General features: G+C 42.5%; 1 protein-coding gene across 1 annotated transcript in view; it reads left to right on the top strand.

The window, feature by feature from the left end:
- The window catches only part of gabrr2a (gamma-aminobutyric acid type A receptor subunit rho2a), a 37357-nt gene extending 10945 nt beyond the window's left edge, over positions 1–26412 (top strand). Inside the window, 7 exon segments of the mRNA XM_069172466.1 lie at positions 6694–6761; positions 8414–8637; positions 12868–12950; positions 14526–14666; positions 19295–19447; positions 21780–21988; positions 25987–26412. Of these exon segments, the coding sequence (XP_069028567.1) occupies positions 6694–6761; positions 8414–8637; positions 12868–12950; positions 14526–14666; positions 19295–19447; positions 21780–21988; positions 25987–26322 (1214 nt within the window). The 3' untranslated portion in view covers positions 26323–26412.
- Positions 26413–27646: the final 1234 nt, after the last annotated feature.

Genomic DNA, 27646 nt, shown 5'->3' with positions numbered 1-27646 from the left:
TAAAGTTTTTCCATCAAGGAAATGTTTCAGAATAAAAGCCTTGATAAGAAATGAAGGGTTTCTGTCCACTAGAGGGTTTTATTTTGAAACAGACACAGGAAGTGCTGAGTTTTAAATTGAGCTTAATGCAGTAATTCTAATCAAACTTATTCATGTTGTCGTTCCTTTTTATTTGGAGGTCATGTGATTGCATTTTTTAATGTGAGGTGGGATGAAGTGAAACACGTCATGCAGCACATTCATCAACATGGAGATTTAATGAACTCGGAGACAATAAACACTAAATATTCAGACTGCTTTACAGCTTTCCTACGTTGACCTCATTAAATAACCTCTTCTCATTTACTGGCTGCAGAATATTTCATTAAGATGGTTGCTCTATATTTTATGCGTCATTATTACAGTCTGATCTGTCGGTCAGAGATTTCATCTTTGAATTTGATAAAGAGGTTAAAGAGCCACTGATGCATCACTGACATGCATGTTATCATTCTTAGATTCTCTTGAACTTCTCCTGAACATCAGGCTGTGATTTCTGCTGCTGCCATTGTTTGATGTGAAAACTGTGGAGATTCAATTAGAAGATTGTCGGACGCTCGCTGCATCAATGTAAACTAGAGAATTCCTCCACTTGTTATTTTACATCAGATTAAACGCTGTCTCTCAGATGCTAAATGATTTCACACGAGAACAGATGATGAAACGTTTCAGAGCTCGGGTCGCCGTGAACCCGGAGCTCCACGCCGTCCTCGGGTCGCCGTGAACCCGGAGCGCCGCCAGCATCACGGCAGTTCTGCTTCCTGTTTTTGGAGCAAAAGCTGTAAGCGCTGCTTGATGGGTCGTCTGCACCCGGAGACCATCTGGAGACGCTGGCTAGCTCAGCGTTAGCCTAGCCTAGCCTCGCTCCAGCAGATTAAACTGGCAGTGCTGCCTCCTGTTTACAGTTCAGATTAGCACCAATCTGTTATGCCATCAAACAGCTGTTAACCCAACTGAAGAGACCATTCAGACAAGTGGCCCCAAAACTGTCTGAAAAAGTGCAACTAATGGAGTGAAGAGACGTCCTGATGTTTACAGATGTGCATCATGATCACGGCTCATAAATCCATTTTATTATATTCTGTTGGTAACGTGTGATCGACTAAAATATGTTAGAAGAAGAACAGCAGGATGAACTCCATCATTAAAGTTGAAACTGTCACCATTTGCAGCTCATGTCTTATTCTTCTGAACCACAGACAGACAGACAGACGGACGGACGGACGGACGGACGGACGGACGGACGGACAGACAGACAGACAGACAGACGGACAGACAGACAGACAGACAGACAGACAGACAGACAGACAGACAGACAGACAGACGGTCTGTTAAAGAGCTTCTGTTTGTACACCAGAAACCATCTGCCTGTCTCATAACTTTAATTTGTATTTATAATATTCTACAAGTTAAATATGAATCAGTTCAGCTGTGAAACATCCTCAGCTTCACCTGCAGCTGAACAATTAATTTTGATTTTATTTGACAGCGTTGCACGAATGATGCTTGCGAAGGCAGCAACTTTTCGCCAAATGGACGAGTCAGCGTTTAGAACACAGAGTGTCCGTTTAAAAGCATGAGCAGCAAGTAAGTAGAGGAACACAAGAAAAACATGATCTCAGACGGACCAGAAAACAGAGAGTCTGTGCTGCTTCCTGGTGCTGCTCGGTGTTGACGGTCCTGACAGGACCTGCAGATCAGCTCGGTGTTGACGGTCCTGACAGGACCTGCAGATCAGCTCAGTGTTAACGGTCCTGACAGGACCTGCAGATCAAACAGAGCGGGTCGGGTTGGTTCTTCCAGCTGCAATACCACCGAGTGCCACTAGAGGTTGGCTCCAAAACGCCTCCATAGACCAGAAATAAAAAGGTCACAGAAAGGTCACTCCTCTTTCAGTCGGCAGCTCCACTAAAGTGCCGAGCGGTGGGTTGAGGTGAAGAAGTGATGACCTGCTCACCGAAGGAAACATCAGCTTCTGTGTTTCAAAGCGATGGAGGTGAACCTGAACCTCCTTCTTTGCTCTGACGGGTTTTCAGAGGTGGACCCGGTTTAAATGATGTTTCTGTATCAGACAGAAGCTCCATTAGTTTCTTTGTATGTCAGAGTTCTGCTACGGACCCTCCGACCCGCTCAGCTCGCAGCTCACTGCACCAATGACGAGGTCAGAGGTCAAGCTGAAGTCTGTTTCTGCCTGATGTGAGAAGAACTTTGGATTTCATTGTTCCATTAAGTGAAGAATAATCTCTAGTGGCTCTAATCTAGCATTTAGCGTCTGTGCTAATCTCTCTGGATTACACTCTATAGTGATGCAAAGTGATTTTGTAACTCTTCCTCCTCTTCATCCTCACTATTAAACATGTTGAAGATATGCGAGAGTGGGTCACATGTAATGCTGTTATCCTTATGTAGAGGTCAGAGGTCACGACAGAGCTCGTTAACAGATATTATTTTGGTAGCGTGTTCGAGATGCAGTGCTGGCGCTCAAGTACTATACTTACAAAATACTACAAATAGGAAGTATTTGTACTGTACTTCAGTGTTTCCATTTGATGCACTTTTATATATTTACTGGACTAAACCTGAGGCAAATATTGAATTTGTTACTACTTAGTGATTTTGAATTTAAATTTTTATGATAAACTGAAGGATTCAATTTAAAACTAAATAAACTGTTTTAAAACCTCCTGGATTTGTTGGAAAATGTTTTTCTGAGCTCTGGTTGTCTTTTCAGAACAGAAACTACTCAAACATGTGATGATCTTATGAAATATGATGCATTCCTGGACATGAAGTAGTTAAAACAACCTTAAATATCAACAGCAGTAAAATGTGCATTAATGCAGCAGTGATATGAATCCAGAAGCAAAGATAGTGTGTACTTTTACTTTTACTTTTAATACTTGCAGTACATTTTGCAGATAATACTTTCATGCTTTTACTTGAGTAATGGGATCAAGGGAATAGGTTTGTTTTATTGTATTGACTGAAATCTGCTCAATAAGGAGCTGTGAGGCACAATGTTAAAACATGTTTGTTAATCTGCTCAGATTAATGTTTCATAACTCCTGTAAAAGTTTCACACGGCTGCATGCAGCTCGACGGCCTCTCGGTCACACAGTTCCCTGTTTTAGGATCCTGTGGTCTAATGCTGGTGTCGGGTCCATCTGGGTCAAACTCTCAAGATATGTCCACTCTTCAGACCAAAGATTGGAGGACGCTAATTGGCTGAATTTAGGAGGATGTTTGTGTCCCGCTGGAGACATTTAGAAAGACGAGGGGACGAACAGGAACATAATGATTTAACTTTATATTACAAGATAATGCACATTTTAAACACACACATAGTTCAATTAAGTAACTATTAAAATTGATACATCGGCTCCCTAGCGCCCCCTTATGGCCAGCAGCAGCTGCAGATTGGAGCCTCTTACATTTACAGATCTGTACAAACACAACGGAGCAACAACAGAAATCCCAGTGGCCTCGCTGTGCAAACATTTCCCTGGAAAATACAAGCTGTTAGATTTGAAAGAAATCTCTTTATTCAGTGAAATAATCCATGAAGAGAATTCAGATCCTTTTTTGGGGTTTCTTCTTGCGTAATGTGTCGTGAACCCTCATTTGTACTCTGCTTACATGAGACAGCTGCCAATCCCTGGATCCACACAAGTTAAATCACACCAAGAAAGTGGGTCAAATGTCACGCCGAGTTCACATGGAACGAAATCAAATTGGTGTCATGTCACTAATGCTCTTTTCAAATTTAAATCCCGTTCGCTGTATTTGGGTCCCGAAACTCAGAAATACACAGAAAAGCAGAAATTTACTGACTTGTTCGAGTCACATTTGAACTAAAAACAACTTTATCGAGCAGAGGAATCAGTTTGTATCAACCGATCAACATCCTGTTCAGAGGAAATTAATCTATAAGAAGTAAAAACATGTACAGTGGGTACGGAAAGTATTCAGACCCCTTTACATTTTTCACTCTTTGTTTCATTGCAGCCATTTGCTAAAATCAAAAAAGTTCATTTTATTTCTCATTAATGTACACTCAGCACCCCATCTTGACAGAAAAAAACAGAAATGTAGAAATTTGTGCAAATTTATTAAAAAAGAAAAACTGAAATATCACATGGTCATAAGTATTCAGACCCTTTGCTCAGTATTGAGTAGAAGCACCCTTTTGAGCTCGTACAGCCATGAGTCTTCTTGGGAATGATGCAACAAGCTTCTCACACCTGGATTTGGGGATCCTCTGCCATTCTTCCTTGCAGATCTTCTCCAGTTCCGTCAGGTTGGATGGTGAACGTTGGTGGACAGCCATTTCCAGGTCTCTCCAGAGATGCTCAATTGGGTTTAGGTCAGGGCTCTGGCCGGGCCAGTCAAGAATGGTCGCAGAGTTGTTCCGAAGCCACTCCTTTGTTATTTTAGCTGTGTGCTTAGGGTCATTGTCTTGTTGGAAGGTGAACCTTCGGCCCAGTCTGAGGTCCAGAGCACTCTGGAAGAGGTTTTCTTCCAGGATATCTCTGTACTTGGCCGCATTCATCTTTCCTTCAATTGCAACCGGTCGTCCTGTCCCTGCAGCTGAAAAACACCCCCATAGCATGATGCTGCCACCACCATGTTTCACTGTTGGGATTGTATTGGGCAGGTGATGAGCAGTGCCTGGTTTTCTCCACACATACCGCTTAGAATTAACGCCAAAAAGTTCAATCTTGGTCTCATCAGACCAGAGAATCTTATTTCTCATAGTCTGGGAGTCCTTCATGTGTTTTTTGGCAAACTCTATGTGGGCTTTCATATGTCTTGCACTGAGGAGAGGCTTCCGTCGGGCCACTCTGCCATAAAGCCCTGACTGGTGGAGGGCTGCAGTGATAGTTGACTTTGTGGAACTTTCTCCCATCTCCCTACTGCATCTCTGGAGCTCAGCCACAGTGATCTTTGGGTTCTTCTTTACCTCTCTCACCAAGGCTCTTCTCCCACGATTGCTCAGTTTGGCTGGACGGCCAGGTCTAGGAAGAGTTCTGGTCGTCCCAAACTTCTTCCATTTAAGGATTATGGAGGCCACTGTGCTCTTAGGAACCTTGAGTGCTGCAGAAATTATTTTGTAACCTTGGCCAGATCTGTGCCTTGCCACAATTCTGTCTCTGAGCTCCTTGGACAGTTCCTTCGACCTCATGATTCTCATTTGCTCTGACATGCACTGTGAGCTGTAAGGTCTTATATAGACAGGTGTGTGCCTTTCCTAATCAAGTCCAATCAGTTTAATTAAACACAGCTGGACTCCAATGAAGGAGTAGAACCATCTCAAGGAGGATCAGAAGAAATGGACAGCATGTGAGTTAAATATGAGTCACAGCAAAGGGTCTGAATACTTATGACCATGTGATATTTCAGTTTTTCTTTTTTAATACATTTGCACAAATTTCTACATTTCTGTTTTTTTCTGTCAACATGGGGTGCTGAGTGTACATTAATGAGAAATAAAATGAACTTTTTTGATTTTAGCAAATGGCTGCAATGAAACAAAGAGTGAAAAATTTAAAGGGGTCTGAATACTTTCCGTACCCACTGTATATGTAGCTTTTATATAAAATATAATAATAAATGTATTCAGATTTCTGAGGCTGTTTACTGCACGTTATATTCCTCATAATACACAGTTTGTACTTTAGATGCTTATAAAATACTAAGTGTATTTAAATTAATAAAATATTAAAGAACTGCAGTTGAACATAAAAAATATAATTCTTAACTATTTCTTCACTTTTTTACCCAAATATTAATATTCATGTTATTGTTTGCTATGTTTCCTTTGTTCATGGACACATCTCAGAAACACCTCCAGGGATTTCTATTTTTGTTAAATTTGGCACAAATGTTTACTTCGTCCCGAAGAGGAACTGATGAGATGATGGGGGTTAAAGGTCAGAGGTTACTGTGACCTCACGTTGGCCTGTTTTTATGAACTTTATATTTCAGAAACACCTTCAGAGAACTTCCTCAAACTTTCATTTATTTGTATTAAAGGATTAACTGATCTGATTTTTGTGGTCAAACGGGTTAGAATGAGAAAGTGATGACGTTTTATATCATTATATATGTCATTATATATATAATTATTCACTGTTACATGATAATGTTCTATGGGGAGATGTCACATCCTAAATGTGTGATTGTATGTCGGGTTCAACGTGTGTGAATCATCCACCTTTTACAATCTGGAGCATCGTCTGTCGTCATGGCAACACATTTATGTTCCATCAGAATCCAATTCATTAGACACATTCTTTTAAAGTCTTCCTTCCACATATTTAAGTTGGTGTACCAGTTGGTGTACTAGTGAGTGTACTAGTTGGTGTACTTGTGAGTGTACTGTTTGGTGTACTAGTGAGTGTACTATTTGGTGTACTATTTGGTTTACTAGTGAGTGTACTAGTGAGTGTACTAGTTGGTGTACTTGTGAGTGTACTATTTGGTGTACTAGTGAGTACTATTTGGTGTACTAGTGAGTGTACTGGACGGTTTACTAGTTGGTTTACTAGTGAGTGTATCAGTGAGTGTACTAGTGAGTGTATCAGTGAGTGTACCAGTGAGTGTACTAGTTGGTGTACTACCGATGGTGATGTTGATGATGTTATGTCTCGGCAGGTCCTGCGATCCCGGTCGGGGTGGACGTCCAGGTGGAGAGCTTGGACAGCATCTCTGAAGTCGACATGGTAACCAAACATCTCTTCTTCTACACAGATAAAAGTCAGAGATGATTTAAAGTGGTGATTAGAACAGGAAGGAGGAAAAAGAAGAGGATGTTTTTTCTCTCATTTTATTATGATAATAATATAAGTACATATTCATAGACAATATAAACACACATGCACCTGTTAGTCAGTTTGTTTATTGTAGAAGTGAATGAATTGTATTTATTTTATTTTATTTATGTGTTTACAGTGATTGTGTGCTGGACTTTGAACTTTTGTTTACCTTAAGTTAAACCGACACTCAGTTCTGTCCCTGAACGCATCATGTGAGGACTGACGCTGCTCCGCTGCTTAAACGTGGTTCTTAAATTATTGTGGTGACCTTCCGCCGACTGAGAACCAGATGAACGAGATCGTGTGGAGTCAAATTTCATGTCGAGCTTTCTTAAACGACGCCTCGAATGTTAAAGTTATAGTTTGTTCTAGAATGAAAGGTGAAATTAGTCTGCAGTGAAGAAATGTTAGTGAATTTAATTTTCTACCTTGGAGAACGATAATTTGTCTGAAACACTCCTCTGTGGTCTGTCAGAGTTTTGATAGTTTAGAGTTTGGTGAAGCTGGAATCAGGTTTTGTTTCCAGGTTGACCAACTGAAATCTGTACGAAAGGAGAAAACAAACAAAGGAAGTGATTTTGGCACCAGATGATGTTTTAGATGGTTCACAGAGAAGCCAGATTCTCCTGGTCGTTCAGCTCAGGTTACTGTTACCTACAGTCAACTTCTTGTTTCATAGATTTACTTTGGTTTGTAGAAGTAGACATTGATCCAGCATCTATAATATACCTGCCTTTATCCTGTAGAGCAGGAGTCTCCGACCAGGTGATAAATCAGATGGAAAAGAGGTTGGAAATGTGTCCATCAGTTATCTCGGTGTTGTTAGCTAAAGTCACTCCTTCTTATTAGTTTTCTGGAGGTCCATCTGAAAATAATCCCTCATTCATTAGAAAAGAAGATTCAAGAAGACATGTTTTTGGGGGCGTGTCTGTTTGATTGACAGGCCTGTGGTGCAGTCAGGTTACAGCTATCGGTGGGCGGGACGTAGTATCGTCAGGTTTCCAATCAGATCGGTCAGATCCACCTCTGGCTCCTCCCCCAGCTCGTCCAAATATGGTCACTTCCTGCTCCAAACCGCTCCGAACGAGCAAAGATGGTGACGGACAGAATCTGAACTGGAGGATTCATAACGTTCACAAACCAACGATGACGTCACTGATGGTTGATGACATCACTGATGGTTGATGACGTCACTGACTGATGCTGATTGGTTTAAATAAGTACTTTTACGTAGGTAAAGGGACTCAAACACCTTCCAGGTGAGAGTCGTGGGTTTGTTTTGTCCAATCACCACCAACCTCTTGACTTTAACTGTCTTTGTACTTTGTCACATGACCTTGTTGGTTCTTCTGTGTGCGTGAGACGTAAAGAACCTCGTCAGCATCTCTGACAGCAGCAGCAGGATGTTGGACGGAGAAGGAGTTCAGACGAACATCTCGATGTTTCAGGGAAAATAAACCGCTGAAAGACTAACACAGAAGATTAGAACTATTTTTTTTCTCCATGAAGTCGTTGGTTTTCTCCACTTCAGTCGTTTACATGACCTATGACCCCTCCAGGACTTCACCATGACCTTATACCTGAGGCACTACTGGAAGGACGAGCGTCTTTCGTTCACCAGCAGCACCAACAAGAGCATGACGTTCGACGGGCGTCTGGTGAAGAAGATCTGGGTCCCCGACGTCTTCTTCGTCCACTCCAAGAGGTCCTTCATCCACGACACCACCACGGACAACATCATGCTGCGCGTCTTCCCCGACGGACACGTGCTGTACAGCCTGAGGTGGGTGACCTCCGACACACATTCACACATCCAGCAGTGGTACCGAGCCTCGAGTGGTCGATGGGTCTGATGATGTCACTGAAGCAGGTTAATGGTTCCTCTCATCACTTTAACGCCATGGAAACCACTGGTTGCCTGGAAACGGAGGAAACATATAGAAGGAGAGTTTGTTTAATGTCAGATATGCATCATCATCATCATGTGTCTCTGCAGCTTTTAATGGACCTCTCGTCACTGTGAAGTGAAAACAGTGTTGGCACCGAGTCGTGATGGCTTCACAGCGAGCAGCTTGTTTTCCACGGATCAGATGAAGGACAACGTGCTGCAGGCTGATTTCATCTGAACAAACAGAAGCAGCTGGTAGTCGGTCCACAGGATGGTGTGAGAGCAGATCAGGTGGTTCTGTTTAGTTCTGGTCTCCAGAATGAATCTAAGTGATTCAGTGTCTTCAAAAAAATCCTCTGTACTGCATGCAAGTCTTCTATTAGACATAATTACATCAATATTTTACATTATTTTCACAAAATAAACAAAAAAACAAAAGTGCAAACAGGAATAAAGGTTCAGATTTTTTGAATTCCATCCATTATCTATACCCGCTTCATCCTGAACAGGGTCATGGGTGGGGGGGGGGGGGGCGGAGCCTATCTCAGCTCACATTGGGTGAAGGCAGGGTTCACCTGGACAGGTGGTCAGTCCATCACAGGGACAACACAGAGAGACAGACGGAAACAAAAACTGTTCACGCTCTCATTCACACCTCAGGGACATTTGTAGAACCACCAGTTAACCTGAGGTTCATGTTTCTGGATGGTGGGAGGAAGCTGGAGAACCGAGAGAACCCACTCAGGCACATGGAGAACCTGTAGACTCACACAGGAAGGCCGGGATTCAAACCCAGAACCTTTTTGCTGTGAGGCGACCATGCTAACCGCTGCACCGCTGTGCAATTCCAACCATGTCTGCAAATGTCAGAATCAGAGCTGACGACTGACATACAGAAATATTCACTTTCATCTGGAGTCATGTGTCGAGGTAATACATGTACGAAGTTCTAACTTGACTCTCCTGTAAAGATCTTCTGTCTCTTCACTGCTAATTGCTCCTCAGTGACTGTTTCTGTCCGCTGATCAGATCCTCAGCAGCGTGTTTCTCTCCCGTCTGAGACACTTCAGCAAAACAAGAGAAAAGAAGAACTGAATGAAGAACATTCAGAGTCAAAACGTTATCCATCGATCTTAATTTAATCTTTTAGAGACTTTAAGAAACAAGAATAGTTGCACACATTTTCCATCTTTTGAAGTCCACATTGAGCCTCTCTGACCCTCCTGATGATGTCCCCTCTGCTGACCCTCCTGATGATGTCCCCTCTGCTGACCCTCCTGATGATGTCCCCTCTGCTGACCCTCCTGATGATGTCCCCTCTGCTGACCTCCTGATGATGTCCCCTCTGCTGACTCTCCTGATGATGTCCCCTCTGCTGACCCTCCTGATGATGTCCCCTCTGCTGACCCTCCTGATGATGTCCCCTCTGCTGACCCTCCTGATGATGTCCCCTCTGCTGACCTCCTGATGATGTCCCCTCTGCTGACCCTCCTGATGATGTCCCCTCTGCTGACCCTCCTGATGATGTTTCCTCTGCTGACCCTCCTGATGATGTCCCCTCTGCTGACCCTCCTGATGATGTCCCCTCTGCTGACCCTCCTGATGATGTCCCCTCTGCTGACCCTCCTGATGATGTTTCATCTGCTGACCCTCCTGATGATGTCCCCTCTGCTGACTCTCCTGATGATGTCCCCTCTGCTGACCCTCCTGATGATGTCCCCTCTGCTGACCCTCCTGATGATGTCCCCTCTGCTGACTCTCCTGATGATGTCCCCTCTGCTGACCCTCCTGATGATGTCCCCTCTGCTGACTCTCCTGATGATGTCCCCTCTGCTGACCTGGACATCCGTGCTGGTCCCAGTTTCAGTGTGAACATCTGTCCTGGTTTCACAGTGTTACTGTCGGACTTGGACTGAATTCAGCAGCCGATAACGAGGACTCACAGAACTCATTAAAGGGGTTTTAGATCAATAAGTGTTCAGCTGCCTGTGTTTCTACTGCGTGTAGATGAATAGTCATGAATAATTCTGTTACATTAATAAATGTCCAAAAGAAAAACCCTTAAATCAACAGACAAAATATCAGAAAACACATTTATATGTGTCTTTAAATGTCCCTGCTACTTTTTAATTTATGAACCTAAAACATATCAAATATTAAACAGAACGTTAGTCACCTTTCTGTGTTTGAAGTTTCAGGACTGATTCCCTCGTTAAGCCTGAATTGACTCATTAAGACCTCTGAGGTCCAGAACCGGAACACCTGGAACACCTGATGGATTTAATGAACTCACTGCAGAGAACATCTGGATGGAACCAGCGCTGATTAGAGATGAAGGAAGAAGAAACATAGATAGAAGAATAGATCCAATGAAATAACTGGAAACTCTGGATGAATGTGTGAAATGACTGAAATGAAAAATAACATTAATTTTTAATGCAAATCTAAAATGAACAATATTTAATCTGCCAGCACACTATCTTACAATGGTTTACACTCCATACACATCTCTATTAAAATACATGTTAAAGTAATAAGCGCTGAAATAATAGCTGATATTTTCATTGACTGAACTTGTTAGCAGGTATTTATTTATTCAGAAGACACAGAACATCATCAGCACTCTTTCAGAGTCACATCCACCTGATGAACATAAGTCACACTCCTTTCAGCTCTTGTTTTGGTCTCCGCCGCCTCTCCACCGCCCCCCCAGCTGTTCTCTGGTGGCGTCAGTCTGCTGAACATGAAGCGTACCGACGTCGGATCAGAGCTTCGTCTCTGAAAACAGGTGCTTCTGCAGAAACAGGGAAGTTGAGGAGAGTTGGAGTTGATTCTCTGAGCGTCGTTAAAATCACTCCACATCGTTTTTATCTCCGTTTTCAGGTCCAACCTTCACTGACTGAGAAGACAAGTGAAGACAGAAGTCTTTAAACAACTTCTCACAGATGAAGTCGTTCTCTCGACACCTGAAACACGTACGAGAGTAAAATCATGATGATCATTAGGACATGATTAGTAGGAATCTGAGGATTCTCACCGCATCCTGTTTTCTGGAGTTTTTTATTTCATGTTGCAGCTTCCTGAACTGATTTAAACAAACTACAGTGAACAGAAAACAATTCATCAAGTCGGGTTTCACTTTCCTTTACATTTATTTATTAAACCAACTCAATCAGTGCTGAATTACAAACTTTTATATAATATTTCTGCTGCAGTTAAATCAGCGAGCTGTCGGTGTCCTTCTGCTCAGATTGCTGTTTTTTTGTGATTGTTGAGGATGCAGCTGGAGACGCGATGAGGAGAATCAGAAACATCTTCTGTCAGTGTTTGAAGTTGTATTTGTAAATTGTTCTCTGAATCTGAAAACTCCTGAATTATTTTTAGAGCCGTTGTCTTTCAGCCTGACGGCGTTTTAACGAGCTCTTCTGCTTTCAGCAGAACAAACCGAGAGCTCGTTTACAGCACGAAGAGTCTCAGAGATTAACTGGTGCTCTTATGCAGGAAAAGAAAACCAGTTTCACTTCCACAATTTTAGTAATACAAGCAAATAGTAAACAAACAGGAAACAGAATTTCATCATAAAGTGAGAGATCCAGCTGGAAATGTTTTGTTCTATTCAGAGAATATTATGATGAAATGTTCTGGTAACGTTTTCAACCTGAATAAATCTGAATATGTAACGTCCAGATTTTGACCTTTGACCTCACCGATCTGAGAAGCTTCCTGTATAACATCCAGATGTCTAAAAGTCTGCGTGACATTCTTTGATATTTATCTGCAGATTGTTGGATGTTTGTTCACAGACGGTGAACGTGGTCGTTTTCCACTCTTTTTTCACATCTGCAGCTCCGTGCAGATCCTCAGATACATAAATACATAAATACATAAATACCGTCTGTCTGTTGGAGCTGCAGTTTCAGAGGGAAAGAAGTTTTTCTAAAAAGAGCGAACAGCTCTCCACCGCTTGGACCGATTACTGAAGACAGACAGTGAGAGATGTAATGTGTGCGGTCAGATGTGAGGTGGAGAAACAGTCTAATGTCTCTTCATTAGGTTTTTATCATCATGTGTTTAAAGTGACATGAGTGAATGTTTGAGTGACATGTGTCACCTGTCATTGAACAGAGTGACGGTGACGGCGGCCTGTAACATGGACTTCAGCCGCTTCCCTCTGGACTCTCAGACCTGCTCGCTGGAGCTGGAGAGCTGTGAGTACATCTTCTGTCAGAGTTCAACATAACAAGGAGACGAGGAGACGAGGAGACGAGGAGGCTTCTGGTCATCACACGTCTCAGCACATATTCAACACATTCAAATATCTCATTCATGTCATGCAAAAATAACAAGAATGGTTTTAATTGTAGGATTTATTCTTGAATATCAAAAACATGAAATCTGGTATTATTTTTTTGAACTAAAATAAAAGACAAACACACACACACACCCTGTCTCCCTGTTCAGAGGACGGAGGGACACATCAGACTAAAATGCTCTTTATAAAAACAGGAAGTAAAAGTTTCAGTTAATCCTGATTAAATGTTTATGAAAATGTAAAATGAATTAAAGCCTGCAGGCAGCAGAACAACACTCAGTTATCATCACAGACCAAAGAACTGCAAAGAGGAGCAGAATTAGAGGATAATTCTGGTTTATTTCAACCTGACGTATTTTCCGTGGATCATCAGAACTTTAGTGACTGAATATCAGAGCTGCTGCAGCTTTCCTACAAAAACAGGAATCGTCTTAAACACTTGTTTTTAACACAGAAATAATATCCCTGGAACGGAAATTTTTCCAGCATGAGCTATATAGATCTATAGATCTGTCTGATGTGGATCTATAGATCTGATGACCCTATATAGATCTATAGATGTATAGATCCACATCAGACAGATTCATGGAATCAAACACATTTACCTGCAGGCTTGTTTTCATCGTGAAAACTCCAGAAACTCTCAAACAGATGATCAACATTTCACTTTATAGTTTATGCAAATTCAAATTGATCTGTGATTGATGACCAGCTTCCTCCCGGGCTGTATGAAGTGTGTTATCAGAGTGTGTACGATGTTCCAGAACCGGACCGGATCTCTGCGTGTTTTATGAGACATTAGCTGGTTCTTCAGTTTTAATTTTGAACAAAACTTTTAAAGTTTGATTCAGGTAAGATCAGTCTTTACCGTGATTCATCTCGACATACGGAAACCCAGGAATACTCAGATATCAGATAATTACTGATTATAATAATGACTCAACAAGTTCACCTGAGAACTCACTGAAAGTCTGGAAAGTTGAAGGATTTGAGAAAGTCAGACATGTTCTAAAACTCGGATGTGATGCTTCACTCACTTTGATATTTTGACATGTTGACGTCTGTCAGCTCGTCAAAAAAGCTGTTTTATGTTGTTGGATCCCAGACAGGCGTCAAACGCAGCTTACAGGCTGTTTTTCACTTCATTACAACGGATATTGATCCATTTGAATAAACACAAACATTTGACCACATTAACTGTATTAAATGCTTTAAAACAACAGACTTCCACTTGTGTCAAAAAATTTAAATAAAGCAGAGAAATACATGTTCTGGTTATTTTCTGTAGTTCAGAGTCAGATGATCAGATTGAAATTCATTTTCTGTCTGAACTAAATCAACGAGCCTGCAGGATGTCTCTCAGGAACAGGAACCCTCCGGGCCACAAGGTGACCTGAGGGAGGAGATCTGAACCTTCTGGGTTCCTCAAGTCTTTCTTTGAAGATATCTGAGTGACTGAGATGTTTTCCAGACGCGTACACTGATGAGGACCTGATGCTCTACTGGAAGAGCGGCGACGAGTCTCTGAGCACCGACGACCGGATCTCGTTATCTCAGTTCCTCATCCAGAAGTTCCACACCACGTCTCGGCTGGCCTTCTACAGTAGCACAGGTACACACACTACTACACACACTACTACACACACTACTACACACACTACACACACTACTACACTACACACACACTACTACACACACTACTACACTACACACACACTACTACACACATTACTACACTACACACACACTACTACACACACTACTACACTACACACACACTACTACACACACTACTACACACACTACTACACACACTACTACACACACTACTACACTACACACACACTACTACACTACACACACACTACTACACACATTACTACACTACACACACACTACACACACACTACTACACTACTACACACACTACTACACACACTACTACACTACACACACACTACTACACTACACACACACTACTACACACACTACTACACTACACACACACTACTACACTACACACACACTACTACACACACTACTACACTACACACACACTACTACACACACGACTACACTACACACACTACTACACTACACACACACTACTACACACACTACTACACTACACACACACTACTACACACATTACTACACTACACACACACTACACACACACTACTACACACACTACTACACACACTACTACACTACACACACACTACTACACACACTACTACACTACACACACACTACTACACACACTACTACACTACACACACACTACTACACACACTACTACACACACTACTACACACACTACTACACACACTACTACACTACACACACACTACTACACTACACACACACTACTACACACATTACTACACTACACACACACTACACACACACTACTACACACACTACTACACACACTACTACACTACACACACACTACTACACTACACACACACTACTACACACACTACTACACTACACACACACTACTACACTACACACACACTACTACACACACTACTACACTACACACACACTACTACACACACGACTACACTACACACACTACTACACTACACACACACTACTACACACACTACTACACTACACACACACTACTACACACATTACTACACTACACACACACTACACACACACTACTACACACACTACTACACACACTACTACACTACACACACACTACTACACACACTACTACACACACTACTACACTACACACACACTACTACACACACTACTACACTACTACACACACACTACTACACACACACTACTACACTACACACACACTACTACACACACGACTACACTACACACACACTACACACACTACTACACACACTACACACACTACTACACTACACACACTACTACACTACACACACACTACTACACTACACACACACTACTACACACTACTACACACGCTACACACACACACACACACACACACTACACACACACACACACACTACTACACACACTACTACACTACTACACACACACTACTACACTACACACACTACTACACTACACACACACTACTACACACACGACTACACTACACACACTACTACACTACACACACACTACTACACACACTACTACACTACACACACACTACTACACTACACACACACACTACACACACTACTACACACACTACACACACTACTACACTACACACACTACTACACACACTACACACACTACTACACTACACACACTACTACACTACACACACACTACTACACTACACACACACTACTACACACTACTACACACGCTACACACACACACACACACACTACACACACACACACACTACACACACTACACACACACTACACACACACACTACACACACACACACACACACACACACACACTACACACACTACACACACACACACACTACACACACTACACACACACACACACACTACACACACACACTACACACACACACTACACACACTACACACACACAATACACACACTACACACGCTACACACACACTACACACACACACACACACACACACTACACACACACACACACACTACACACACACACACTACACACACTACACACACACACACACTACACACACTACACACACACACTACACACACACACACTACACACACACTACACACACACACACACACACACACACACACACTACACACACTACACACACACACCACACACACACACACACACACACACACACTACACACACACACTACACACACTACACACACACACACTACACACACTACACACACACACACTACACACACTACACACACACACACACACTACACACACACACACACACTACACACACTACACACACTACACACACACTACACACACACACACACACACACACACACACACACACTACACACACACACACACTACACACACTACACACACACACACTACACACACTACACACACTACACACACTACACACACTACACACACACAAGCTGAAAACAAAGAAGGAATTTAACTTGAGAAAGTTGGTTTTGCATTTAAAGACTTGAAAACCTGTTTGAGAAGGAAACAGCTCGTCCTCAGTGTAAAACAGGAAACTTCAGTCTGAATACCGTCCTCTCAGAGAGCAGCTGACTGACAGGTCGACTGACGGGTCGACTGACAGGTCGACTGACAGGTCGTCTGACCTCCATCACATCTACCATCCTGTCACATCTGGGTTTTAATTGGACAGTGAGAGTACAGCATCATGACATCATGACATCATAAAAGAGATTTGTTTCTCCACAGTTGTTTATAATGATGTTTAAAGGCACAAATAAATGTGTTATTAGTTTAGTTCTGGTTCGGTAGGAAAATATGAGAATAATATGAGAATAATATCAGAATAATATGAGAATAATATGAGAATAATATGAGAATAATATCAGAATAATATGAGAATAATATCAGAATAATATGAGAATAATATGAGAATAATATGAGAATAATATCAGAATAATATGAGAATAATATCAGAATAATATGAGAATAATATGAGAATAATATGAGAATAATATGAGAATAATATCAGAATAATATGAGAATAATATCAGAATAATATGAGAATAATATGAGAATAATATCAGAATAATATGAGAATAATATCAGAATAATATGAGAATAATATCAGAATAATATGAGAATAATATGAGAATAATATCAGAATAATATGAGAATAATATCAGAATAATATGAGAATAATATGAGAATAATATCAGAATAATATGAGAATAATATCAGAATAATATGAGAATAATATCAGAATAATATGAGAATAATATCAGAATAATATGAAAATAATATGAAAATAATATCAGAATAATATGAGAATAATATGAGAATAATATCAGAATAATATGAGAATAATATCAGAATAATATCAGAATAATATCAGAATAATATGAGAATAATATCAGAATAATATCAGAATAATATGAGAATAATATCAGAATAATATCAGAATAATATCAGAATAATATGAGAGTATCAGAATAATATGAGAATAATATGAGAATAATATGAAAATAATATGAGAATAATATCAGAATAATATCAGAATAATATCAGAATAATATGAGAATAATATGAGAATAATATGAAAATAATATGAAAATAATATCAGAATAATATGAGAATAATATCAGAATAATATCAGAATAATATCAGAATAATATCAGAATAATTTCGGCCCGTCGTCTGTGTTCAGCTGTGTGGCAAAAACATTTTAACGATCTCTGATTCTCTGCAGGTTTGTAAATAAACAGTCGCTAATCCACATTAATATCAAACACATTGATCAGAGTAAAAACCATGAATGTCCCAGAGCTTCCTGCTGCAGCGCCGCCATAATTCTGTATTTGATTCTGTATTTGGAGCTGTCAGCAGCTCGCTGTGTGATGAGTAAACATGAAAAATATGTATTTAAAATATATTCTTAAAGAGTCTGCAGGTGCGTTTCTACAATCCTGCAAGGATGGAACGAAAATTATACAAATATTAAATCAGAGGGCAGATGGAGCTCAGAGGAGGTGAAAGCAGGTGGAAGATGAGTGGGAGGGCTGCAGAGACAGAATCACTGCAGTTACTGCAATTAAATATGGTTGAAAAGTTTATCTTTCATGATCATAACAGAAATAAAAAAGATTACAAGTCAAATATTGCTGTTAATGTGCTGCAGGATTATTATCACAGGAATTCTTTACATATATTCTTTATCAGAAAGTTGGTCACATTGGTCACAAAAATCTAATTTGTCTTGTTAAATTTGCAATTTCTTGTAATTTCTGCAAATTTTTTTTTTAATTTTTTTTAATTTTTTTTTTTTAAATCACTTAAAACTTCACAAACTAATCAACATTTTTGAAAAAATTCACTGCAGAATGAAACATTTTTGATTGTAACAATCACAAAACCAACTGTCACATCCTGGGACTCAATAATGTGTGGTAACTGAAAACAACAGAGGTGTGGAGGTCTGCAGCCAGACTGAGCTGTCACTCAAAAACTCATTAGCCAATGGGTGCGCACCACTGAAGAGACCCGCCCACATGACAGGTTCTCAGAGGTGCAACCAGAAGGTTTTATCTTTGTCGTTTGATGTCAGAGGTCAGAGGTCAGATTTGACTGCAGGTTTGTCTCCGTGTTCTCAGGCTGGTACAACCGTCTCTACATCAACTTCACTCTGCGGCGCCACATCTTCTTCTTCCTGCTGCAGACCTACTTCCCCGCCACCCTCATGGTGATGCTCTCCTGGGTGTCCTTCTGGATCGACCGCCGGGCCGTTCCAGCCAGAGTCTCTCTGGGTGAGAAGAGACGGACTCACATCACTCCATCACCTCCATCACACCATCACTCCATCACCTCCATCACTCCATCACCTCCATCACTCCATCACCTCCATCACTCCATCACTCCATCACCTCCATCACACCATCACTCCATCACACCATCACTCCATCACTCCATCACACCATCACTCCATCACCTCCATCACTCCATCACTCCATTACCTCCGTTTTTGGGGGGCGTGTCTGTTTGATTGACAGGTCTGTGGTGCAGTCAGGTTACAGCTATCGGTGGGCGGGACGTAGTATCGTCAGGTTTCCGATCAGATTGGTCAGATCCACCGCTGGCTCCTCCCCCAGCTCGTCCAAATATGGTCACTTCCTGCTCCAAACCGCTCCGAACTAACAAGATGGTGACGGACAGAATCTGAACTGGAGGATTCATAACGTTCACAAATCAACGATGACATCACTGATGGATGATGACATCACTGATGGTTGATGACATCACTGATGGTTGTCTGTTGAAAACAAATCAACACTTTAAAAAGTGTGCTGTGTATTTGTGAGAAGAGACACTTCCTGTTTGAACAGCAGCATCATCTCTTTGAACCTCATCTCCCTCCCAGCAGATGTGAAGGAGCCGTTGGAGTTACTTTCTCCTCCTCAGATGACTGCAGCCTCCTGCTCAGGAGTTGCAGGAGTGTTGGACTGAGTTGCATCACGTTGTATAGTCGGCGTATTACTTTCACCTCCCGTTGCTTCATCCAGCCGATCAGCTGACTCCACGTCTGCAGCTCATCCGGTCTGTCTCTCCTCTGATGGGAACGTAACCCCCAAGAGGGGAATTATCAAACCTCATCCAGGTTCGATGAGGAGACCGGTTAATCTATCGCTCGTCTGACTGCTGCACAGACAAGAAATATCCACCTGAACTACACTTACAACAACAGGTTTAATTAGAACACAATAGAACAACGATACTACAACAAGTTGACAATTCCACACATCAAAAAGTGTCCAAGCAGGTAATATGAAAATCAAACACCTCTGAGAGCTCAGGAATACATGAAATTGAAAAAAAAAGGTATAAAAGAAAGAGTTGAGTTCTCAGATGTCCTACCCCCCCCCCCCCCCCTCCGTGCACAACAATGTCCAGCGAAATGGACTCCAGGTGAACTGTGATGTCCAGCTGAGATGAAGATTCTCTCAGGTGAAGGTAGACGGTAAGATGGATGAAGATGGGTGAAGATGGATGAAGATGGATGAAGATGGGTGAAGATGGATGAAGATGGATGAAGATGGGTGAAGATGGATGAAGATGGGTGAAGATGGATGAAGATGGGTGAAGATGGATGAAGATGGATGAAGATGGGTGAAGATGGATGAAGATGGATGAAGATGGGTGAAGATGGGTGAAGATGGATGAAGATGGGTGAAGATGGATGAAGATGGGTGAAGATGGATGAAGATGGGTGAAGATGGATGAAGATAGGTGAAGATGGGTGAAGATGGATGAAGATGGGTGAAGATGGATGAAGATGGGTGAAGATGGGTGAAGATGGATGAAGATGGGTGAAGATGGATGAAGATGGATGAAGATGGGTGAAGATGGATGAAGATGGATGAAGATGGATGGACGGTACCTCTGGTTCCAACGAAGAAGCTATTAAACCAACCAGCCTCTGCGCATGTGCAGGACAACAGTTCATTACTAATTCAATTTACTCAACTGGACCTGCAACCCGCACGGCTGTAAACATCACACACAATATAACAACTAATCAGTGAACATACACAACTCAAGGTATTCAATTACAATCATTACATCTTCAGGGATGTTGTTTGTTCCCCTTCAGATTTATCCTGACTGGTTTTAGTAAAATACACAACTTACTTCTAAATATCGTCTTCCTGCTGAAGAAGCTAACATGCAACAGGAAAAGCATTGAACTTCAATAAACTCACCAGGATATCAAATGTTCAAAGTTCTAAGGATCTGTTGGAGAACCTGCAGCTCTTCAATGGCTCGTCGTTCAACATCCAATTTAAAGTTGTTCACTTTTCTTCAGCGGAATCTGATTCATCTTTTCCTGCTCACAACTCCTGCAGACGGAAAAACAAAGATCCTCTATGAAGACATGGATGATCACTTCTATCGGTCTCTGTGCACGAAGGAACAAAGATGGTATATTAAGGAAAAGATTACTTAAAGGGACAATAACATAGTTCTAAAATATAATAATTAAGATCCCAGATTAAATTATTCTGGTTACAGGAAGAACACACTACTGTACTTTAACTGTGTGTGTGTGTGTGTGTGTGTGTGTGTGTGTGTGTGTCCGTCCAGGCATCACCACCGTCCTCACCATGTCCACCATCATCACCGGGGTCAACGCCTCCATGCCCCGCGTGTCCTACATCAAGGCCGTGGACATCTACCTGTGGGTCAGCTTCGTCTTCGTCTTCCTGTCCGTGCTGGAGTACGCTGCCGTCAACTACCTGTCCACCGTGCAGGACCGGCGGGAGCGCAAGAGGAGGGAGCGGGCGCGGTCTCAGGTGGGTTCTCGCTGCGTGTGATGATGTCACTGAGAGGAGGCGGAGCCAGGCCTCGGGCCGCTCACGGAGGTCGCGCTTTAAACACTCTCGTGACTTTTCCTTTACGAGGAAGCAGCAGCGTGTCCAGAGATGATCAGTGTAGCGTCATGTCAACTTACTTCATGAGGATTAAATTTGCTCTCGTTATTAGAAGGGGCACCAGTCCAATATTAGACAAAATATGAATTCAACATTAATATGAAATCAGTCAATCATAATCTGAAGTTATGAATTATCGTATTGGAACTCAAATTATTTGATATATTCAGAAAGAAGCTGTGACACAGTTTGGGTCTCATTAAAAAGATTTATTACATAACTTCTCACAAGAAATGATTAAATGACAGATGTGTTTATATGAATGAGAATGCATATTTACTTCTCATTACTGATGGTGAAGTGAAAGAGGGAATCGTTACCGGCTAAAAGAGACGGAACTGAATAAATGAAATTTAAGCCTGATGCTAAATTTGAATTTGCTACTCTGAATAAATGAACAGTTTTACTTTGAGATGAAAGGCCGCGGGCCTCGGTGGGTCCAGATGATGTCGATCAGAAGTCCGGTGAATGAAAGTCAAAGGGTGGAGGTTTTACCTGATTACTCAGATAGAGAATGGAGAGGGAGGAGAGACAGAGGCAGAGATCTGGGGTTAAACCATGTTCACCTCTAAAGTTTTAGGAACATAACTTTTGATAAACATCACTCTGTTAGTATAAGAATATAATAGACAGGATATCAGTCTATGAAATTATGAATCCATTTCCATAATGTGTCCTTCGTTCTTGGAAAATCTGACCAAAAGGGGGAGACGTGGTCCTTCTGGGATGGTCAATGCTGTGGTCATCTGGTCTGGGAAGTGTCACTTCTGGGGGAGAGTTTGTGACAACAAAGGATTAAGTAGGTATCATTTTGGTTCACAGTTGAGTGGATAGCGTCTCCAGAGACAGTTTTTAGAGCTCAGAAAGGTGTGGGTAGTGTCCGTTGTGACAGAAAGTTTTCATCTTTATGAGGTAAAAGGGTGATAAACAGGACCAGGGGAGTTTACCCAGAGTTCACATCCTCTGGCATGTGTGGGTTTGGAATTCCAGAGATAACGCTGAGGAGATGTTGTCCAGTAACTTTTGTGTGGGATACTTCAATAAAGCGAATTCGCGACATCAGTGAAGGACACCGACCACAGCAGCATGTCCAGAGCTCTGTTTTACAGCTGAGGCCGAGCTGCTCCACTATTTTGGTTCAGGGTTGGGTTTTTTTCGTGCTGGCACCAATTTCCAATTTTCGTAGATCCACATGAACCTGGCTGCAGTGAGACGGGCAGGCTGCTGCACCCGGGGTTGTGTTGGTAAAGATGTCAGAAATACTACAGCACCAAACATGGATTCATCCGCTCCTGAAAATAGTCCCCAACAACTGTGTCCTTCTGTTAGAGTGAAACTCCAGTAGGAAGGAAATCAGCAGGCCGACGGGTCGGGACACCAACATCATGTCGGTCACTTCACTGGATTTAATTGAAATATTTTCAGTGTTCTTCTAAAAGTTTGAAGCCCGTCCAGCAGTGCATTCAGACTGTCGTAGCAGTGGGCCATAAAATCTGGATTTTCTCGGTTGTCTGTCAGTTCGGCTCGTCACACCGGATTTACTGATAACAAGAAATATCAGCACCCTGCTTTGTTGCTGTTTATTTTACCGTCTGCCGCTCCCTCTGATTTCTCTCTTCCTCGGGCTCCTTCATCATCTCTGCAGCTCTGACGATGATCTAAAAACGCCTGGACGGTGTTTGTCTGTAGTGATGGAGATTAGACACGCCTGGTGTGAGCTGAGGACACAGACATCCCAGCTGTGGAGCTGAAAACTCTACTTTGACTTATTGAAATGAATTTGTTGAACAGGAGCTCAGACAGCATACAGAGGAAGAATCATTTTATACACCGGGATGTTCTTACAGGAGTTTAACCTGCATTTAACCCACATGTGAGCAGTAAACACAGACAAGTCTTTAGTGGTATTCTGCTCACTGAAGCCATGAACATCGTCCTGCTGCACTCAGTCCTGGTTTCTGCTGGTGGAGACACAGTTTCACCTGAGAACTGACACCAGAATCACCCTGAACAGGTGCATCTCCCTGTCACGCCCACGTCGGTGCAGCCGGGTTCACGTTGAGTCATGAAAACTGCAACTTGGTGCAAACAAAGGAAAAGGGTCCCTGGCACTGCGCTCTGAAGTTGAAGTGTTCAGTATTAGATCTCACATCCAGGTTAAAATCACACAGATTAAAGAGACTACAATGAAAATATGAACCCGAAGTACAGCCACAATGCAGGAGAGCGCGACCACCGGTTTCCTATTAAGGCTAATTGAAGAGGCCAGATGCTTCAGTTGTGGTCTGGTTGGTCTGATTCAGCGTGATTCACTCATGAGCAGTCGCCTGAAAGAGAAAAAAAAACAGCACTAGAAAAGGAGCAGTGGTTCTCCTCAAGAAAACAAATCACTACTGATGCAGCCTGGCTTTGGAAAACCAGACGAGTGAATGCTTGTGGCTCTGAACGAGGATTATCTGAGATGTGTGTGTCAGCGGGAGGACGTTACAACAGGTGGAGGGAAGGTGTCATTTACAGACAGCTCTGTAAGTCAGAGAGGATGAGTCCATGTCTCCGACATCCTGACAGGACAGGAACACATGCAACAAGCACACAGCTTTAGAAAGGAAGAAAAAGACATGAATCCAACAGGATCTTTGAAGTGTTTTAAAGTTGAAGGTGAACAGAAGGAAATCTCACTGATCAAATCCTTCATCAATCACAGAAGCAGACTACAAGATATTAAAACAGAATTTAAGGACTAAAATTAAAAATATCCCACTAATGAAGGTTGCACTGATTTTCACTTCTTTAATATTGATTCTAGTTTAATTGATGAACTAAATTCATTATATTTTTCTTAAAGTAAGAAACTAAATGTCATTAAATGAACAGAACAGTTTATGGATTCTGACTAAACTCAATTTAACTGCATGCTGACGGCTGATGCTGCGTTCAAACGTCGTGTTCACGCGTCCAGAGGAGGGTCGTATGAACGGCGCCCTCTGGTGGTCGTCACCGCGTCACAACTCTAAATCTTCCATCAGCCTCCAGTTCACCAGTTGTGAAGTGTTTGCTGACGTTTCCAGAAAGGTCAGAGGTCACGGAGGCTCATGTCTGATATGTTGTGGTTTTAGTCACGTAGAGTTTGTCTTCATAACTTAGATAATATTCTACATCTGAGGAACACATTGATCTTCTTTTCCTTCTGTGTCTCCGTTTCCTGTTAGTTTAATAAACTGTTAGCCTCTGTGGCTTCGAGCGGCCGCCGTGGTGCTGTTGCCTGGCAACAGTGTTTTTACCACTTAACCACTTGAACGCCGATCATACGGTGCACACGACTTCCTGTGTTGTAACTACGAGCTCACGAGTTCCATTTGAAGGCAAAATATCAGCGATAACTGTGAAAGGTTTTGGACCGACTGCTTTCAAAGTGATTCGTCCTCTGGGAACCCTTTGAGCACTGGTTGCCCACAGCTTAGTTTTAGTCCCGCCCTCCTGCACTGTGATTGGACGGCTGGTGACGGTGACGAGCGAAGCCTTAACATTTTTACACATTCAACACTCAGCCCCTCGTCACGCTGCTGACCCGAGGTCGACGCCCAGTAAGATGGAGAGTCGCCTGACCCACATATTCACACCGTGAAGTTGGCAACGCCAGACTACTGGTCAACAGGGAATGGTGTCAGATTAATGCTCCACTAATTCACCACAGTTTAAGTAATAATCCTCTACAGCGGGTAGATTATCCACATCAGTGGCACCACAGCTCCACGAGGGAGAAAACCTCTGCAGCTGTTTCCAGTGTTTCTGTGAGCGGACAGTCACAGATGTTCACCTTCAGATGCTTCATTCCTGATCTTTGTCCTTCTTCCTGCCAGTCGCTGCCCTGCACCTGCGGCATCTCCCAGACCCGAACCATGGCCATGCTGGACGGCACCTACAGCGAGGCGGACACCAACAGCCTGGCCGGCTACACCGAGGAGCCCGTGGCGCCCGAGGAGGAGCCGGAGGAGATGCACGAGGTGCCGGAGAAGCCCGAGCACATGGTGGTCCACCTGTCGGTGAGCAGCGAGTCCACCGCCACCAAGAAGAAGAAGAGCCTGCGGGCGCTCAACATCATCCAGAATACGCACGCCATCGACAAGTACTCCCGGATGATCTTCCCCGGCTCCTACATCTTCTTCAACCTCATCTACTGGTCGGTTTACTGCTGAGGAGCCGCGGAGGAACCGAGGCCGCCGGATCTACCGGAGCGGAACCGAACGGTGTTCCATTTAAAACGTTAACGGAGACGAGACCGTGATCCATCGGAGATCCTCGTTGGTTCGTTTCCTTTTGCAGCAACGTGAATGTTCATAAATTAAAAACAAAGAATGAACGATGTCGGAGCTGCTGCTGAAAACGTCTCCGTCCTTTTTACTTCCTGTTCCTGACACGATGGAGACGGTTTCTGTGTTTCAATATTAACACTGTGTGTGTGTCTGTCTGTGTGTGTGTGTGTGTGTGTGTGTGTGTGTGTCTCTGTGTGTGTGTGTGTGTGTGTGTGTGTTTGTGTGTGTGTGTGTCTCTGTGTGTGTGTGTGTGTGTGTGTGTGTCTGTCTGTGTGTGTGTGTGTGTGTGTGTGTGTGTGTGTGTGTGTGTGTGTGTGTGTGTGTGTCTGTGTGTGTCTGTGTGTGTGTGTGTGTGTGTCTGTGTGTGTGTGTGTGTGTGTGTGTGTGTGTGTGTGTGTCTGTGTGTCTCTGTGTGTGTGTGTGTGTGTGTGTGTGTGTGTGTGCGTGTGTGTGTGTCTGTGTGTCTGTGTGTGTCTCTGTGTGTGTCTGTGTGTGTCTCTGTGTGTGTGTGTGTGTGTCTCTGTGTGTGTGTGTGTGTGTTTGTGTGTTTGTGTGTCTGTGTGTGTGTGTGTGTCTCTGTGTGTGTGTGTGTGTGTGTGTGTCTGTGTCTGTGTGTGTGTGTGTGTCGACTGCCGTCTGTATTTATATTCATCTATCAAACTGACATTCATCAGGATTATTATTATTATTATTATTATTATTATTATTACACTTTAAGGCCCAAAGTTTATCGTTCCTGACCCCATGGTGATGATGACATCACAACCCTCTGTGTGATGTCATCGAGAAGATGTTGAGTTGTTGGAGACCTGCTGACGTTCACATCTTAAACAGTGTTTTTATTGACCTGACCATGGTGGAAGATGAAGATGAAGATGAAGATGAATGTCTGCACCAACGCTTGTGACTAGTAATGCAGATGAAATCCACACAGGTCAAAGGTCAGCAGCTAGAAGGTTTAACTCTGTGCCGTTAATCCGTCGCAGCAGAAGGAGGGCCGACACGTCGGGATTTTAATCTGAAGTTAGTGTTTGTCACGTATGTTAGGATTCATCGGCTGAGTCAGACATTTTAATGATGAATCAGTTTTTCCAAACATAAAAAACATATTTTGTAATCTTTCAGCTTTATTTTTCTTTAATTTTTTTCCACTTTTTTCATGTGCAAATTAAAAACGTGTAAAAGCTGAGGATGGAGGCTGAAACAA

Source organism: Embiotoca jacksoni, unplaced genomic scaffold, assembly GCF_022577435.1.
Source record: "Embiotoca jacksoni isolate LCO1_2020_lvr unplaced genomic scaffold, fEmbJac1.0.p SCAF_53, whole genome shotgun sequence".
Lineage (NCBI taxonomy): Eukaryota > Metazoa > Chordata > Actinopteri > Embiotocidae > Embiotoca > Embiotoca jacksoni.
This window is presented reverse-complemented; position numbering and strand designations above follow the sequence as displayed.